The 17,910-nt window shown below is 25.1% G+C and overlaps 1 protein-coding gene across 1 annotated transcript in view; it reads right to left on the bottom strand.

Moving 5' to 3' along the window:
* Positions 1-3,693: 3,693 nt before the first annotated feature.
* LOC114122854 (nose resistant to fluoxetine protein 6-like) overlaps positions 3,694-17,910 on the bottom strand; it is a 32,458-nt gene continuing 18,241 nt past the window's right edge. Inside the window, exons 5-14 of the mRNA XM_027985628.2 lie at positions 13,006-13,100; positions 12,638-12,840; positions 12,388-12,548; positions 12,136-12,304; positions 11,857-12,050; positions 9,705-9,846; positions 9,235-9,424; positions 7,816-7,958; positions 5,194-5,324; positions 3,694-3,941 (exon numbers count right to left, since the gene is read on the bottom strand). Coding sequence (XP_027841429.1) covers positions 3,869-3,941; positions 5,194-5,324; positions 7,816-7,958; positions 9,235-9,424; positions 9,705-9,846; positions 11,857-12,050; positions 12,136-12,304; positions 12,388-12,548; positions 12,638-12,840; positions 13,006-13,100 — 1,501 coding nt within the window. The 3' untranslated portion in view covers positions 3,694-3,868. The remainder of the gene's footprint in view (positions 3,942-5,193; positions 5,325-7,815; positions 7,959-9,234; positions 9,425-9,704; positions 9,847-11,856; positions 12,051-12,135; positions 12,305-12,387; positions 12,549-12,637; positions 12,841-13,005; positions 13,101-17,910) is intronic.

Here is a 17,910-nt window from a genome sequence, read left to right as displayed (position 1 = left end):
AGTATAGTACTATTTAAGTTCATTTTAAATGTGGTAAATTTAAGACTGGCTGGCCGATTTTTGTCATTTGCTGTCCACTTAAAAATGTAAACTTTAGTCCTCACCAAAAGTACTTAATAGCCTTAAAAAAAAAAAACTACAAAGTTCATTAATCAAGCTAAACGTTTGTTAAAAATGTGTTAACGTGTATGTATTAATGTGTTTATTTATTCGTATCATTAGTAACATGTCTCGGAGTTAAACCACAATAATTCCGACGGTTTTAGCAATTTTTCTTGGCAGGAACTCGATATACGGAGCGGAGAAAAATGTTTTTTCGTTGGAATTACCTATTGCTGGAAAGTGATAACTAGTTAGTGATTAATAAAAGTGAATACTCGTTTGCGCATACAACAATGTATTTTTTAAATTTATGAAAGCTCGTTTGTGCACAAAATCGTGAACAATGAAAACCAGCTTTTAGGTAAAACTGTAAAAGTTTGGGTGTTCGCATAGGTTCTCTTAAAGCACAACGTTTATTTTCAATCAAAGTTTCCCATCGATTTTCACCTATCAGTAAAAAAAAATACTCGAAAATTGATTCTGAAATTGAAAGGTGGCAAATACATTTTCGGTTTACCTTATTTAACCCAAACGAAGTTCCAGACGCGTTTACTGAAATAATTTCAATAGCTTCATGTAACAATAAAAGTATGAATTTTTCAGAATATATATACAAAAATGTTCTATTGATTTTGATGCTAATTTTAAGCCAGAATTATGGGCTAGTAAACCAGGCGAAAGTCCTAGACCAACAAGCAGAGCTGAAATAATTTTAACAGTTTGAACAATTATTGTTCAAATGCACTTCAATAGTCAATTTTAAACCTTCCACCCTCGTATTCACCAGATTATTCAGTACTAATGTAAATTTAAGTCTATAATGATTTAAAAATAAAAAAAAATAAAAATATACCCTATCTATAGAAAATATATTCTGATTTGATTAAAAATCTACAAAAATTGATGTTTTAGCATTTTTAATCTTAACGCGTATCAATAAATAATAATTAATAAATATGAAGGCACTAGAAATTATTTAAAAAATTTAAATACATAATTCTTTAATATATATAATATCATTAATTATATTTGTCTTATATTCTTTACTCAATTATGTTTATGACTTCATTGTAAAAAATGATTTGTGATAATTTTTTTTTTTTATTGACAAAATCGGAAATAATGACTTATAAAAAAAGTTATGTTAAATTAAATAGATCAAACAACATTTTTTAAAATCACCAGTCTATGATACCAGAACAATGATCAAACAGAAAGTCTTAAGTCTTATAATAAGAGTGAATGAAAATGATGAGTGAGTATAATAATTTTCTATCATCTGTGACAAATTTTAAAACTTGAATAAGTATGCTGCAGGTTATATACCTACACGTAGTTAAATTTATCTGAAAAAAAAAAGATTTTTATTGTTCGTAAATCGTGCTCAAATGAGTTGTAAAAAATTGTAATGTGTGCAAATGTGTTGTAGTAAAAGGATTACTCCACTATAACAACATATTATTATATATAACGTTTTGATATACAAAGTTTTTTTTTGGCTATTATAGTCTTTGATAAGGACGAGGGTATGTAAAATATATGATTAAAAATTGCATTACTACGTAACATGCTCGTAAAGTTAAAGGGTAGTATAAATAATTAAATAAACGACAATGATTGGGCATTTGTGAGAAATAAATAAGATATCCTTTTCTCCTCCAGACCACTATACGGGCGGCTGTATCTGCGATCTCTGAATGGACTATTTACCGATATTTGATATTTATTGCACGGACAATTTATACAACATGTATTTATCTTGTGTATGTTGTGTAATGTATCAATTTTGACAGTGAACAATTACTTACATACAATCGAAGTCGGTAAATTGTTAAACATGTATATATGTATACGCGTGCTGCATGAAACTTTTAGAGCGTGTTTACTAACGTCATGTTTAACTACCTGGAATGGTGTTTAAGTACCGGAAAAAAACACTTTGTTTAAAATCCAATCACTTCCTCGTTTCACATCCGCCCCCGTAACTTAAAGGATTCTTCAAAGCTTATGCTTAATGTGCCATAATGCACGAAACATATATTACATGTATTATATAGTCATACACTCATACCATTCTAGTACTGCTTGCCGGCCGGCGATGAGATTTGTCCAATTTTTCTCAAATTAATTGACAATTATTTATTGATATTTTTCTTTCCATAATTATTATTGTTCTCTATATGTACCTATTATCTTACAATATGAATATTTATACAATAGTTGATTACACGAATCAATTTTTATGTAAAAAAAAATGTTCTATAATATGTATTGTACTACATTCAATAGATGAACAAAAAAGTATTTCGCTTAAATTAAACTTTACTCCGTTTTGATTTTTTTTCAAGCTACGATAATTTCAGGACTCCAAAAATATCCTTCGCTTTTTTTATACAACAATAATAAGTTGTCTTCCTTCGCGTTTGCACTGTTTGTATAGTTATTGCTCTCTCTCTCTTATTCTCCCCCGATTATCCGTCATCTAATTTCCCTATTATTATAATTTATGTTTTACCCTATAATATTGTATTCAAAGGCACAAACATAAAATATATATTTAATATTATTTTTATTTCAGTAGTCGAATATTCTATCAGATATAGTGTTTTTAAATCAAAGGACATCGAGCTCTGGAGATATATTTTCAATCCCGAGAATAACTAATTGGTTATTTGTATAATTGCACGTCTTGTTTTACTCAGTTATTCCTTTTCTTCTTGATAACAATTTGCAAAAATCGATGGTTCAAGGACATTAGATATTATTATTATTATTTTATATAAGATACATGGATACTTCTCTTTTTCATTACATGCGTTTGTATAATAAAATATATTTTTTTACCAGATTTTTATGTCTTTTGTTATTTTCGAATATTACACATTCAAATGAATCTGACTGCTAAGCATATAAGATATAGGTAAGTATGAAAATAAGAACAATATAAAATGTAATATTTACACGTTTCGCGAGATCAACGTCTCAAAAGTTGTCTTGGGTAAGTATATTGTTGAGGACATAGGTATTGTATTTGATTTACATTCTCTTGGATTAAGGAGACACAGAAAATGTTGTTCTTACACGCGTAGGTAGGTATTTTATTTATAAATTTATTTTAAAATATTTATCAATGGTTGTAATTGAATTTGAATATTATACTTTTGAAATTTTGAATATTACAACACTCGAAATAATTTACTATTAGGTACTTACTAAGAGCTACTTTTTAAGCTAAATCTAAGTTGTTAATTAAATGCAGTAAATTCTCTTGAATAGAGAGGTACTTCCGCTAAAATTAACAACTTGAAGGTAGATAATAATAGGTATGTGTATGCACAGTATATTATCCTATAAAAGCTGATAGAGAATATATAGGTACTTATTTTATAAATGCAACTAATAAAACAGTAAATATACGTAAATATACATGTTTGGAATTGTAGACGATCAATGACTGGTGCTACTTGTAAAACATATTTATACTCGTTCGTTGCGTATTCGATTATTATTCAAATGTCTTGAATGTTAATTGCGTTTTAGTAGTAACCTACAATAAATAATTATTAATATTATACAAATGAGAACACAATGTAAAAATGGTAAATTGCCAAATTTAATATCGTCTAGTTTAACTCATACTCAAATTTGGCGAGTGTTTATAAATTATAAAATACAAAAATACTTAAACATGATAAATAAACAATACTTCGTGGTACAAAAACAATAAAATATTATAAATAAATAAATTATATAAATACGAGTCTTTTTACGTTCGATGATGTGTTGGTAGGACTTTATCGAAATCTCGATTCGATTCTATTGCTCGTGAAACGTAATTTCTGCAAACACGTGAAAATAAACAATGATATTATAAAATGTATTTATTATATTACAATATTGATAACATAATAAATAAGTTTATCGCAAATAATTTTATTCACGAGTAGGAATGTTTAACCAATATCTACTATGTAACAGTGTAGATTTTACAATAATTACAAAGTTTAGTTTAAGTTTTAGAGGACGTGTTATTTGACCGAATTCTAAACTAGATTTCTCTCCGACAAACATAATATCAAAGTTACGTTCAGCAGAATCCATTTAGTGTTATTTGTTTTATTATTACAGTAAATGCGTATCTACTATTAAATGTAAAACTGTAAAACAAATTGTTCTTTCATCGGTTTTGTTTTTGATATTTCAATTTTCAAGCGAGTAGCACGTAATTTGCTTTCAAATACCTAAAAAAAACCACCGAGAGAGCACAGCTATTATTCTTACCTTTAAGTTTGAAAAATAGGTCAATTCGCTGCAATATTAAAACTAAAAAAAACTAAATGGCTTTTGCTGCTGAACGTAATTTGTCATGTTAAGCGAAGACAACACATGCGGGTATCACGTCCTGTTAAAAATCGAACAACCTGCACCTATATTTATACCCTTGCGTTATAGAATTACACAATAATTGTGTTATTAATTATTAATAAAAAAATATATTTAGTACTTATACCTAAGCCTATTTTAATAAGGTTTTTTTAAAAATATATATTTTAATATTTTATAGATGGTAAATAATCTTTTTTTTATTTTATTTAATAGTTTTTATTAATTTATTTTAAATGCCATAAAAGATGGCTTTTACTCTCCTCGCTGAGTGAATAAAAATCAATAAAGGTAGGTAACTATATTTATAAAAGTATAAATTATTATAATATATTTATGATTGGTTATTTGCAAAGACTTTCAAAAATGAAATAGTTTTCTTATGATAAATATAAAAATATAAACTTAAGTTTTACATTTCATATTATGTATTTTCTCTAAATATAATATATTATTATGCATTCTTATATTAATTGTTAAAATTATTTTTTTTTCTTATATTGCATATTATGAATCATAATTTATGCGATGACGTGATGATTATTTTTATGTTTTTGAAAACTTAATTGAAAATTAAAATTATTAGAACTTATATATTTTTTTTATTGTATAATTTGAATAATAGCTCAAATGACTGTTCTAATTCAATCTTAATTCCTAAATCGTATTTAAATCTTAAAATTAAATAATAAACAAATAGTTATTTACTTTTTTTCATTTTCATTTGATTTTGATACAAAAAGCTGAGTGATTAAAAGCCTGAAAGGTCTTTCTACTAATAAGTATAGGAACAAACCAGCTGTCAAACACATTACAGTGTCTGAAATTGCATCAGTTACCTGAAAAATACATTACATATAAATTAGTTATTATGCAAATCATAACGTTGTAAATATTCAATAATTAATAAACTAATATTTGATTTCTTCAACCAAATCCATAATATTAATTAGATTGTATGTACGTATACTGGTAAAAGTACTGTATTTGTATATCGTATTATTATTTTATTTAAATGCTAAATCTACGTTTAAAATATTTTGGAATATCAACCAATAAATAACGATTCTTTAAATGAGTATTGTACACTACTAATTACAATTTTAATCTGATAAACATTTTTTTAAACAATCGCATACCGTTAAAAAAATAATGTTATTGTTTATTTTGGTTATTTGTATTTATACACTTATACAGTTATTATGTCTGTTTGTTATTGATTTGTTTTTCATCCCATAATTCTTACAATATTTATTTTTACGATTATAATATTACTTGTCTGCATTAACCTTGATCCCACAAGCCTATCATAAAATATAAGACAGTTCTTTTTTTCTTTTAGTATCGTTAGGCGTAAAAGTTTATATTTTCGTCGATTTTTTACCGTGCATCAAGGGAGTCGTTAAGTTTTATTATTATTATTTCAGCAACTTTATTCACGTTACGGTAAAATGTAGCCTGACAGTGAAATTGTAAGTTGACGAAGTGTTAGCAGTGTTTGCTTGCTGTAATTTCGTAGAACCACAGTATTCATATTATTATGAAATAGGTGACATCGCCATCTAACATACAGAAATATAATATTATTCGATCCACATAATCAAAACTCTACCAAAAATATGTTTTTTCATAATTTACAATTTAAGTTTATTGGATTATCATGAACAAAAAAGTAGTTACATAATAGAACAAAAGGCTTTCTATAATCCAATCATCTAATATAATAACTTAAATAGTTTGTAATCTTGAAAGAAATTGCCATGGTTCATTGAAATATCGAAAAGCAACTATAATTAAATTTTAGTAATTCGGTTTATTTGTTACTATTACTACAAAGTAAAAATAAAATATAAAAGTCTCCGTCCCTCATTTTCCGTTTAAACTTCTCATAATATTTGTTAGCTTAAGAAATTTTAAGTTTCTATTTGCAACTAATTCTGAATATTTACATAAATATTACTTATAGACGGCAGATGCGAATAGCATGTGATAACGTTTAAAAGATAACATTCAGTTCCTTAAACAAATTAATGTTAAATCTAAGTCTGATACAAGTATTTAATCATGCTTTCAGAAAAAAATATAATCAATTCGTCTAAATCCACACCTGAGTTTCATTTTTTTAGGTATATAATATACTATATATACATAATTTATATTCTTATTTTTATACCTATGTCATAGGTTTTGTAAAAACGTTACATACATATTCTGTACACTATTGACTGGCAGTTTTTACATCACAAATAGTATTTTAAAATTTCAATTCAAAACTGTTCACTGCATACCGATTTTCCATGAAGTATACGTGATATTATTAGTTTATAAATTAATATAAAATACATAACATTCATACACATAGTTTAGGTGTATGATAGTGTGATTCAAATTAACAAAAAAAATAAACTAACGATACAATTGATTTATAAATTATAATATCATAATTAATTGATTGTACTTCTACTAAATATTTAGTTTTGTTAAAAACGCTTATGTTTTTTTTTTTTTTTTTTTTTTTTTTTTAATCAAATGAACAACGGTCAACTACTATATTATTACATTATAATCGATTTTAAATACCGAGACTAAAATACAGTAAACAAAAATGATGAAAAAACTGAAAAACTGATTTTTTTTTTTTTATAATTTCACTTATTTTTCTAGAAAATGGATTCAATGCAATTTAATCGTCTTAGTTTTTATTCCACACCTGGTATTACTAAGTTCTTTAACTGGTCATTCAATATAACTATAGTTAATTGGATTTCCTTGATTATTTTAACAATTCATTAATTTTCAGCAGTCTTCAGAATGACTAGACGTCATCATCACTTTAATTATAAAATTTATAAATACTTATTAGCAGATTCCGCCAAGTGTCATAAATTATATAATTCAAATACAAGTTTCGTTACAGCAGTGACAGCAACGTACCATAAATGTACATTAAATCTGCGTGATTTTAATTTAAATGTACAGATACCTACTAATATTACTCCAATTTTAACGTTTTTATCATGACAACGATAATAATAAATATTTAAATATTTAATTTCGTCTTTGAGCGTTTAAATATTTAGTTTTAATGTACACCATAGACGATTAAAAACAAACAATGTTTGCATATTTTAATATTCATTGTGTTAACTACATCTACTTCGTTATTAATTTAATAATAAATTAGTACAACCCGGTTACATCTTAATTTATTTTCGTAAAACATTGATATTATTCCTTTCTGTAGACCACTACATAAATATTTACTTTCCCTGCATTGATTTTTATACTTTTATTTTTCTGTAGTTGTTTATTATATTAATGTAGACTTACGAAGTTCCTGATGTCAAAGTGATCAGGAGTCCGCCTGCTGGCCGTGTCGGCCACGGGTAGTATTGTATTCACCATGTACGCATTAAAATTTAAACTGGCCAATGGTATAAACGGTTTCCACGACAACATATTCTTTACAAAATCTGGAAAAGAAATAAAAGTGGTAAGTAAAAACATTATAATTTTACGACTGAAATGATATTCGTGAAAAAAAAAACAATAATGAAAGAACACGTTATTTATTTTATTTGTACACTTGACTGAAACAATATCAGTTGTAGGTAATTGATTTAGAAACCCACGCGTCTCGTTAAACATAAACTGATCACACGGTTCTTTTAGAAAACAATTCCCAGTAAATAACCTATAAAAGGATTAAAGTGACATGATGTTTAAGTTCGAAAAACCAATAATCTAAACACTCAATCTCCCGTGCGCTAGATAATATCGTAAACTTTTATACATACTGAGGTGGGTGTTCCATTTATTATTTAAACAAAAGATATTTTATTTTTTTGTAGATGTTTCACAGTATAATATAGATAAAAAAAAAAACAATAATAGAATTATCGATTATTATTATATAGTTACCTACGTAAAATGTATTAATTTTATGAATGAATTTCCCGAAAGTCAAAATTAAACTATATATTATTTTTACAATAATGATACACCTACATTGATACTTAATATTTGTTGCAGCCTGTATACTTTTGATGACATACGTTTTCTAAATAGAATATTATGAATAAATAACAAAAATGATTACATAATAATATAATAGTTAATATCTATTAAAATTATAGTAATTTAATATTTTATAAACTATTATAATGTGTAAATTATTTTAGAATTATAGACATACATATTTCAAATTTCGTTTAATTTATGAAAGTAAAGCAATAACGTTGTTTTTTTTTTGTGGTTGAATAAAAATAATATTTTTATAAAGTATTAAAAATATTTTTAATTTTCCTTTTTAAAAAAGTTGCAATTAATCACGTCTGCTCCGTTATTGATTATTAAAATTAATTAAATTTATGAGCATTGTTACACAAAACATGTTTTTGTTAATCTCGTAAAAAATCACGATTTATTCATCATTAAATATCACTTATTTTGTTGGGGAAGTTTTACTGGATTATTTTAGGAAATAAACATTTTAAGAACTTCATAATAGTTTTATCAGGTAGCGTGCAAATTAAAGTAAATTGTTTTACAATGAAATCTTTCCTAAGGTATAATATTAATGTGTACATAATATGTATATTGTATATATATATAATATATATAATGTATATGGTGCATCATATAAATAATTAATCTACATAGTTTTATACATAATAATATACAATATTATCATATTTCTATGACATTGTCTCTTCGTAGTTAATATTCACTACTAGCTACATTACTTACTTGGTGGGCCAATTATCAGAGCATAGAGTCCTGTGACTAGACCCGCAGCCCAAACACTTCTTATTGTTGAACCATAAAGAGCGGCTTGCAACGGATCGTAAACATAGGAAGGGTGATAAAGTAGAGCTCCACTAAACCATGTAGTTGTACATATTAGAGTAGAGATTGCGAGCAAAACATATGTCTGTGTCTGTTATAAAATAATTTCGTGATTAAAATAATAATATATATATATAACATCATAAAATGAGGTAAGGTATATTACGGTTAAAAGTTGTTGAGTTTAAATAATAGTATCCCTTTTAGCGTTTCTTATAAGTTCAATATTAGTTTAAAACAAATTTAAACCAATTTATAATTATTTATTAAAAAATTTAAAATGAATGTGTTTTGTTATTAAGTATATATTCTATACCTAAAGGGTCTGATCATATTTCATTAAATTTGACTTATTTAATCATGAATCTTACCAAGTTTAATTTATTTGTACTTTCTTTTCTTCTATACAATAGATAACCAAAAATAGCACCAACTATGTAAGGTCCTGCACGAGTATGAGATTTTATGTAAATTGACATAAAATAATCATCATTGGTTGGGTTTGTTGTAAAACTGAAAATACAAAATGTATTATTAGTTGTATTAAATTTGATTAATGATGTAAATAAACATGTAATGTGATTCATCATTTGTAAATGTTACAATAATATACTCTCAAATTGGAAACAAAAACATATATCTAACTATGTATTATAATAATATTACATTCTTATTTTTGTGACAAAAAAAAAATCAATACTGTTTAGTTTAATGATTTAATATTTTTTCATTTATTAAGTTACAATGTATGCAATTTCAAATAACCATTAAAAATTACAAGTTGTAAAAATAAATAGAATTTATCGAATGGTAATACAAAATCGAGGACATTTATTAAGGAGTTATGTATAGGCAATTTTGTTTCGTTTTTGTGTGTAGTATTTATATCGAGTGACAGGCATTATTTTTAATGTACAAACATCCATTTCCCACGCATATGCCAGTTTTCGTGGTTAAAAAAAATGTCAATATATATTAGTATAAGTATAATGAGTGGTAACTGATAAGTAACAAAAAATATTTTCTTCAATGAGGCATATAATTACCTAACCTTTGCTGGAAGAATGTTTCTAAAATTTGGCAAATATTTTTATTTGTTATACCTACCATTTAAGAAGTATTTTATGACTTTATCGTTCTCTTTTAAACGAAAATCAACCATTTTTACTGTAAATTATTTAACTAATTTGGTACTTATTATTCTTAATCATTAAAAATGTGGTTTAACATTTTCAATTATTAGAATTTAAATAAATACATTATTAAAGGAAAAGAAGGGGCGTGCATGATTAATGCATAAACATTGAAGAGAATTTATATTTAAGTATTACAGTGAAAACCAATTTAGTACAAGAAGAAATTTTTCCATAAATTAATAAGGAAAAATATATGGTGTGAGTGAGTTGATTCCAGGTCTCAGGAATCAACTCATAAGTAGCAAAAATATGAAGATCACTAAACCATTACCCCCAAATTTGGTTCTAGTTTCATCTAATAAACCAAACCATATGTATCAATATATTTAATACTATAAGTATTTTTTTTTCAATGTGTCGATCGTGAGTATTATTGAGTTAATAAATTATCTAGTACTTATTAGTTATTAGGTACCTAGCTAATTAGTAATTGTATTATTTTTATTAATCGTGGTGGTTAACAATTAACCTAAAAACGTAGCAAAGATACTGAAAACTTAATTAAACCTATTTCATACGTGAAGACTACTTGAAATTAATTTTCCTGTTTTTGAATAGGGTATTAGGGGCAATTTGTGTCTTGTGCACTTGAATTAAGTTTAAAATAAATATAATTAAACTAAAGTATCCATTCAAGTAGGTATTGGACGAATACACTACGTTTTTTAGCGACTTAATTATAAATGTATAACATGTTAAATTTACATTGTAAACTATATAAAATGTATTTAAATCCTTCAAAATAGTAATAGGCATAATCAACTTATAAAATTACATATAACTATACAAAGTATTTAAATATATACTAATAGGATACGTTAGATATTGGATATTTGTAACTTACTATAGAGCATATTACCATACTATTATCATGAGGTCTCTCTTTACTACCCTTAAAAGGATTTAAAAATGCCAAAATTTTGTATTTTGAATAGTCAAAACATGCATACTGATCATTTTAAACGCTAAATGTTATTTAGATTGATTTTTTAATAATATACCTATCTAAATTCTAGAATATACAATTGATATAATATTATAATCTTTAGTCTTTCGAGCAACTCTCCAAAACCGGTTCTTGAAAGTTATTATTTATTAAAAACTATAACTTGAAAATCATTAAAATGTAATTTAGAACACAGTTCCTAATTACAGTTACTCATTAATAATACTCTCTACATGAAACTATATAATTATTGTTTATTTGAAAGAAAATATTTGAAATCGATATGTAAAAAAGTAAGGTAATAGTAAAAAGTAGTAAAAAAGTTCTCAGGTTTTTTTTTGTTATTATTTCTGGCATATATTTATTAGATTAATTACTTACTCCATGTTGAATTGAATATTTGCTGGTTTCTGTCCAATAAAAGTGAGAGCAAATGGTACAGCAATAGAAACAGCCATAAGCATGGAAGTTAAATACATTCCGATTTTAGGCTTTTTATGCAACACATATCCTAATACAATACCAATAATTGTGAAGTGAAATTCACAAGGCATGAACCATGTATGATATCCACACTAATTATAAACAGTAAGTTCAGATTAAAAAAAATTTATTTTTATATTGTATAATTTTTTTTGTATTGTATAGTAAATAACATACTGTTTTATCGGTTGCGATGTAATTGTTCAAGTACAGCAAACTTATCCACCACGTTTGTTGGCAATTCTTTTTGTCTGTTCCAATAAAAGCTTCCCAAAGAGGACCGGATCCCATTTTATACTGAAGAGTAGCAAAGAAGAATATTATCACAGCATAAACAGGCGTTAACCTAAATAATAGAATAAAGCAATTATTTATAATTGTTATTATAATTATTCATATTGTTTAGAAAATTTCATTGTAGATAATCACCTGAAATATTTAAACACCAATACTTTAAAGGGACTGATGAAGGAACGTTCAAGGCGATCAAGTAGGATAAGGATCATTAAAGCTCCACTTATTGCAAAAAATGTGTCCACCAACAAGTCCATATGAGAGGTGAATATCGAAATGAAATAATTATAGAATACCTGAAAATTGTGAAAATAAAAACATTATAATATATTATTGTATATACGTAAAACTATAATACTGTTTCAAAATAATTTAAATTCTAAACCTGTTCGTTAACTTCGTAGTTTTGTAAGGGTCCGGGTAATCGGAAACCCCATCTGTGTCCAATTATGATAAGAATCATTGAAATAGTTGTAGTTCCACATAATGGAGTAAGATCCAATCCTCGGACTACGCAATTTTTGTTTTTTAAACTTTGCATAGCACGTCTACCGGAGAAACACATTATCAAATCCACGGATTTAGATTCTGAAAAATTGTATCATAAATGGTTGTAATAACTTGGAACTATAATTGAATGATTCTGGACCATTTTTATCATAGATTTTAAGTTGAAACTGATATATTATTTGCTTTTTTTTACTTTATTAATTATTAGGTACTAATGATAAACGAATACAGTTGAAAATATACCTTGATTCCATTGCCATGTGGTTTGTTCAGAATACACTGTGTAATCAAAAACGGTAGCAATAATGGTAAGCAATATTAAAAATCCAATAAGTAATCTGTGAAAAAAAAAAGTAAAATATGAATTCATTCATACATTTTTAGGCTATAGTAAAATATTACAAAAACACATTTTAAATCTTGCCTATAATATCTATTTATAGCAGCATGTTTATGATGGTTATAAATACGAAATATTCCATTGTAGTGCATATTAATAAATTATCAAAATTAACAATTAAATTAATGTTGGAAGTCAATGATTTTAGCACACCACGGTAAGGTAAGGTCTATTTTTAAATTTTAATCATAGAATCAAATTATTTTTAAACTGTAAGGTGCCACTAATAACTGAAAAGTTGGCAAACAAAAGCCAATTAAGAATACAATTATGATATAACCGATTCTAAGAATTAATATTTCCTTAAATAAACAATACGTTTCATGTGCAGCTTTACTATTGACAGTTGATAGTTAATATCGATTTCTGTACTTACATGGTACACTAAACCAATAAAGTTTATAAAATAGGTACACTAATTTTATCTACCTTTGTTAATTTAATTTTGAAAAAAAAAATTAAGTTAAATATGTAGTTTGAATATTATTTTTCAATACGTTTATGCTTAATTAAAAAAAAATACGTGTTAATAATAATATATTTTTATAAATTTTTAGTTTACCTTCATAATTTAATTTTTCCGATGTGTACAACACATAGATTTAATTTAATTTTATACAGCTGTTAGGATACATTCAAGTAATTTCACTTATAACAAAAAACATTAATATGTATGTAGAAAATTACATAAAGCTTTGAATTTCAAATATACATAAAACAATTTGTATCGAGTACAGTTAATAAATGGTTTTCTCCGCTCTCATGCATAAATGCATGAATAAGATAATTCATTTTTAATATATCACATGTTCTTATTATTAGTAATATCATATTTGAGAATAAATTTTATATTTTTCTTAATGATATAATTTTTTTTAACTTATTATGTTGCTTTGTAGGTAACTTACTTTTGTACAAATTTAAAATTTCTGTTTTACATTATTTTATACCACGTATTAGATATCTTAAATATAGTCGGAGAGTAGTTAGTGCATAAGTCACAATTTTTTCCAGACGCTGATACTTAAACTATAATTCTTGCAAGAATACTATAGTTTTTGTTTATATGATTATACTTTCCCAATCGTTAAATTTAATGTCTTGTGTATCAATAAATAACATTTTACTTGTTTTAATAATATTTTGTAAGCAAATAATACTATGTATTATTAATCTATTAGTATACTCCTGAAGGTAGGTATTCTGTCTACAACATAATAAAGCGCAGCTACCTTAACCGTATTACAATCGGTATTGATCAGGTGTTTTATACATGTGTTCACTGTTTTTAATAATGTACGTTTGAATTTTGAACATAATAAATGTGATTGGGCAATATAACATTAATAATATTATTTATGTTTTATTTCATCAGATTCATAAATTACGAACAGAAACCAGGAACTATATAACCATACGTTATGAATGTGCTTATTGCTTTACCTAACCCGTTTCAAACGATATTTTTACTAATACAATTATTTAAAAATTCAACTCAAGTTTAATTTAAAATCTTAGTGTTTAACTTCACTGTTTGTCGGTAACATTTAGGTCTTAAATACAATCTCAAATCAAGGAGATCTAGGAACAACATAATTATCAATGACACCTTTGATGAGAATATCTAATAGCTTTAACCCTCATAAAAAATTATTACGTAGATTTTTACAAAGGATTTTTCCGATATTTACAGATTAAATATATTAATACTATTTCGTCCGTATAACTCTTGGTCGTGATGACGGTTTTGCTTTATTATATATTTATATGTCAGGGACTTCGTCACTTCGATATAGTTTCCTGATGTAAGCAGTATAAAAACAAGTATAACAGTTGCGACCAATCATCGTGTATTATAGTTTGCGATATTAATAGGTATGCATAGCAGGTGAACAAAATATCGCTAATACTTGTACATAAATGGATATTAAATAGGAAGGTACGTGAGTTCAGAAATTAGTAAATAGTTTCCTATTAAAAATAAAACAAATAGATTTGATTATCTGCATTTTTATATCATTTTTTGAAATAAATATAAAACTGTGTAAAGAGTACGGTGCAAATATGTGTGAACTGGTTTTATTTCTAGGTCATTGAACTTGTCAAAATAATTCATCACTATTAACTTCAAATATACGATGGTGAAATGGACGGTAATCAAATTAATACATTTTACGTTTACACAGTGAAAATTTAATAAGTAGAGTTCAAAAGTTTTGTAAAGAGGTGATTATAATATAATATGAAATTTTCTGGAAGAAATAATAAGATATTTAAAAGCTAATTACATTACCTTGTTCTTAGAAAGCAATATATTATTTTAAAAAAATATGATATTTCACGTAAGTGTTTGTGTTATGGTGATGTTATGTACGTTGTAGAACATTTATTGGAATTTCATTGAGTAGATACATTATCTAAGAAGTCTCGAAATATTCAATATTATGATAATCCTATAAGTAACTTATTTTTGACAATGTTAAATTCGATATCACACACACACGGACTTTAAAAAAAATTATATATATAATTAAAAAAACGGTCATATCTATGTAACACGGCATTTTGTTTTTTTTTTATACCTTTAATTCAAAATCGAATAATTATTGATAGATACTTCAAAATAATCACAAGTTATTTACTACCTATACAGTATACACTATACTTCTTATAATATTTATTAGTATTTTCTAAATATGATATAATTATTTTAATGTTTTGGCTAATTTAAGCTATTTATAGAAGTTTAAATTTTTCTAATTCATTTTATTTTATTTTTATATTGATAAAATAATAATAAAAATAAATAAATTTAGTGTGCTTTCTGAGAGAAAGAACTTATAAAATTAGTACAAAATTTAACATAATAATTGCCCTTTAAAAATACTGAAAATGCACTAGCACAAATTTTTTACAGATATTAAAGGTCAAATTTTGGTGGATTTTAATGTTTAAACAAAAAATTACCATTTTATTTTCCTCTTTCGATTTCACTTTATATTGTTGTAATAAAAAAATTTTATTTAAAGGGGTTTGCAAGCTTTCGCGTAACGTATATTATTTTCTATATAATATTTTGATTTTCTTTTAAATATTTATATAACTAACCAATTCACATTATCATTCGATACATCAGTATGAGTACGTTGTTCTTGATCATAAATGACTTTTTTCAAAAATTATTCAGATAATCTCTGCGCAAAATTATACGAGTATAATATGGTAAAAATAATTACTAAAAAAGTATTAAATACATTCAACATTCAACACAGTGTTTTTTATAATTAAACAACTAAAAAGGATTAAGAAATAACTAAAATGATATGAAATGCTTTATCGTTTGTTCATTGAATTATTTGTTACAATATTCAAATTGCTTTATACAGTTTTAGCGTTTATCTGTATTTTATTTAATTATGTTTTTAACATTAAGAAGTGCTGTAAATATAAATAAAGATAAAAAGTAAATGTTAATAAGAAATTTTTAATTTTATCAATCTTTTTTTTTTGCTTTCCTATACTCTCTAGTCCGCTAGATTTTATAGCCCTAAAAGTTGGCCCTTCAGTTGCATTGAATTACCTACCCATTTTTACTTAGATCATGAAAAAATAAATATATAGGCCCCTACCTAACATTTAAGGATCCACCCTGCAGGTTTGGTGTAGGTATATCTATAGTAAAACCAAGATATTTAATTTCATCTGATGTTGGAATTATTTGATTTTAGGATAAAACGGACGGTGAATCAAAATATCTTAGTAAAAGAGTACTTGGATAGATTTGGATAAGTTTATTTTATATTCCTATTGTTAGTCCACAAGCTAATCATATTAAAATAAATTTGAATCATTTAACTAAACGACTATAAAGTGAAATTTGTGAAAAGTTATTATTAATGTATTATTAATTTATTATTAACAAATACAGATGCCATTACAAGATTTATATCATAATTCATAATGTAGTTTGATCTAACAAATTAAATATTGTTGAATAACATTTTCATAAATATGATGTAACATTAAATGCAATTATTTCTATAATTATTTTAGTATATTTCACAAAAGTCACCGTATCCACATCTGTAAATTTTTATGATATAATTTTAAAACTATAACAAGTAATAATTGTTATTTCTATTAAAACACGTGACTTGTAATGCAATCAACAATTATTACAACATTATTTAAGCATATCGTTCTTGCATAGTTAGGTAGGTAATTAATATTGTACCAAATGTACAATACATTTGATTAACACACGTAAAACAAGTGTTTATAAATCTAAATCAACATGTAACAGATTGTGTCATACAAACTATACCTACATAATTAAAATTATCATTTATTTTTAATTTAATTTTATATTTTAATAATTAAAATATTATTGAAATGAAGAGAGGACTACTACATAAATGTCAAAACTGTTATTATTATTATTTTAACTATAATTTATATAATAGAGCTATTAAAACTTTTATAAATATATTGTATATATATTATACTTAAATACTTTAATGTAAAAGTATTTTTCAATCATTAACTATTAAATAGAGTGTGGTATAAAACATATATAACATTATATATTATAATATTTATATATTTAATATTCTGTAAGCGACTGCAACTTTTTTAATATTGTTATAGGTATATATTAAGGATAATATTATAGTTCATAAGTAGATATTGGTTTAAAAGATACGGACACTATAATGGTTTTAAAATTATAGTAATTATTAATATTATGT

The sequence above is a fragment of the Aphis gossypii genome, chromosome 3 (genome assembly GCF_020184175.1).
Source record: "Aphis gossypii isolate Hap1 chromosome 3, ASM2018417v2, whole genome shotgun sequence".
Lineage (NCBI taxonomy): Eukaryota > Metazoa > Arthropoda > Insecta > Hemiptera > Aphididae > Aphis > Aphis gossypii.
This window is presented reverse-complemented; position numbering and strand designations above follow the sequence as displayed.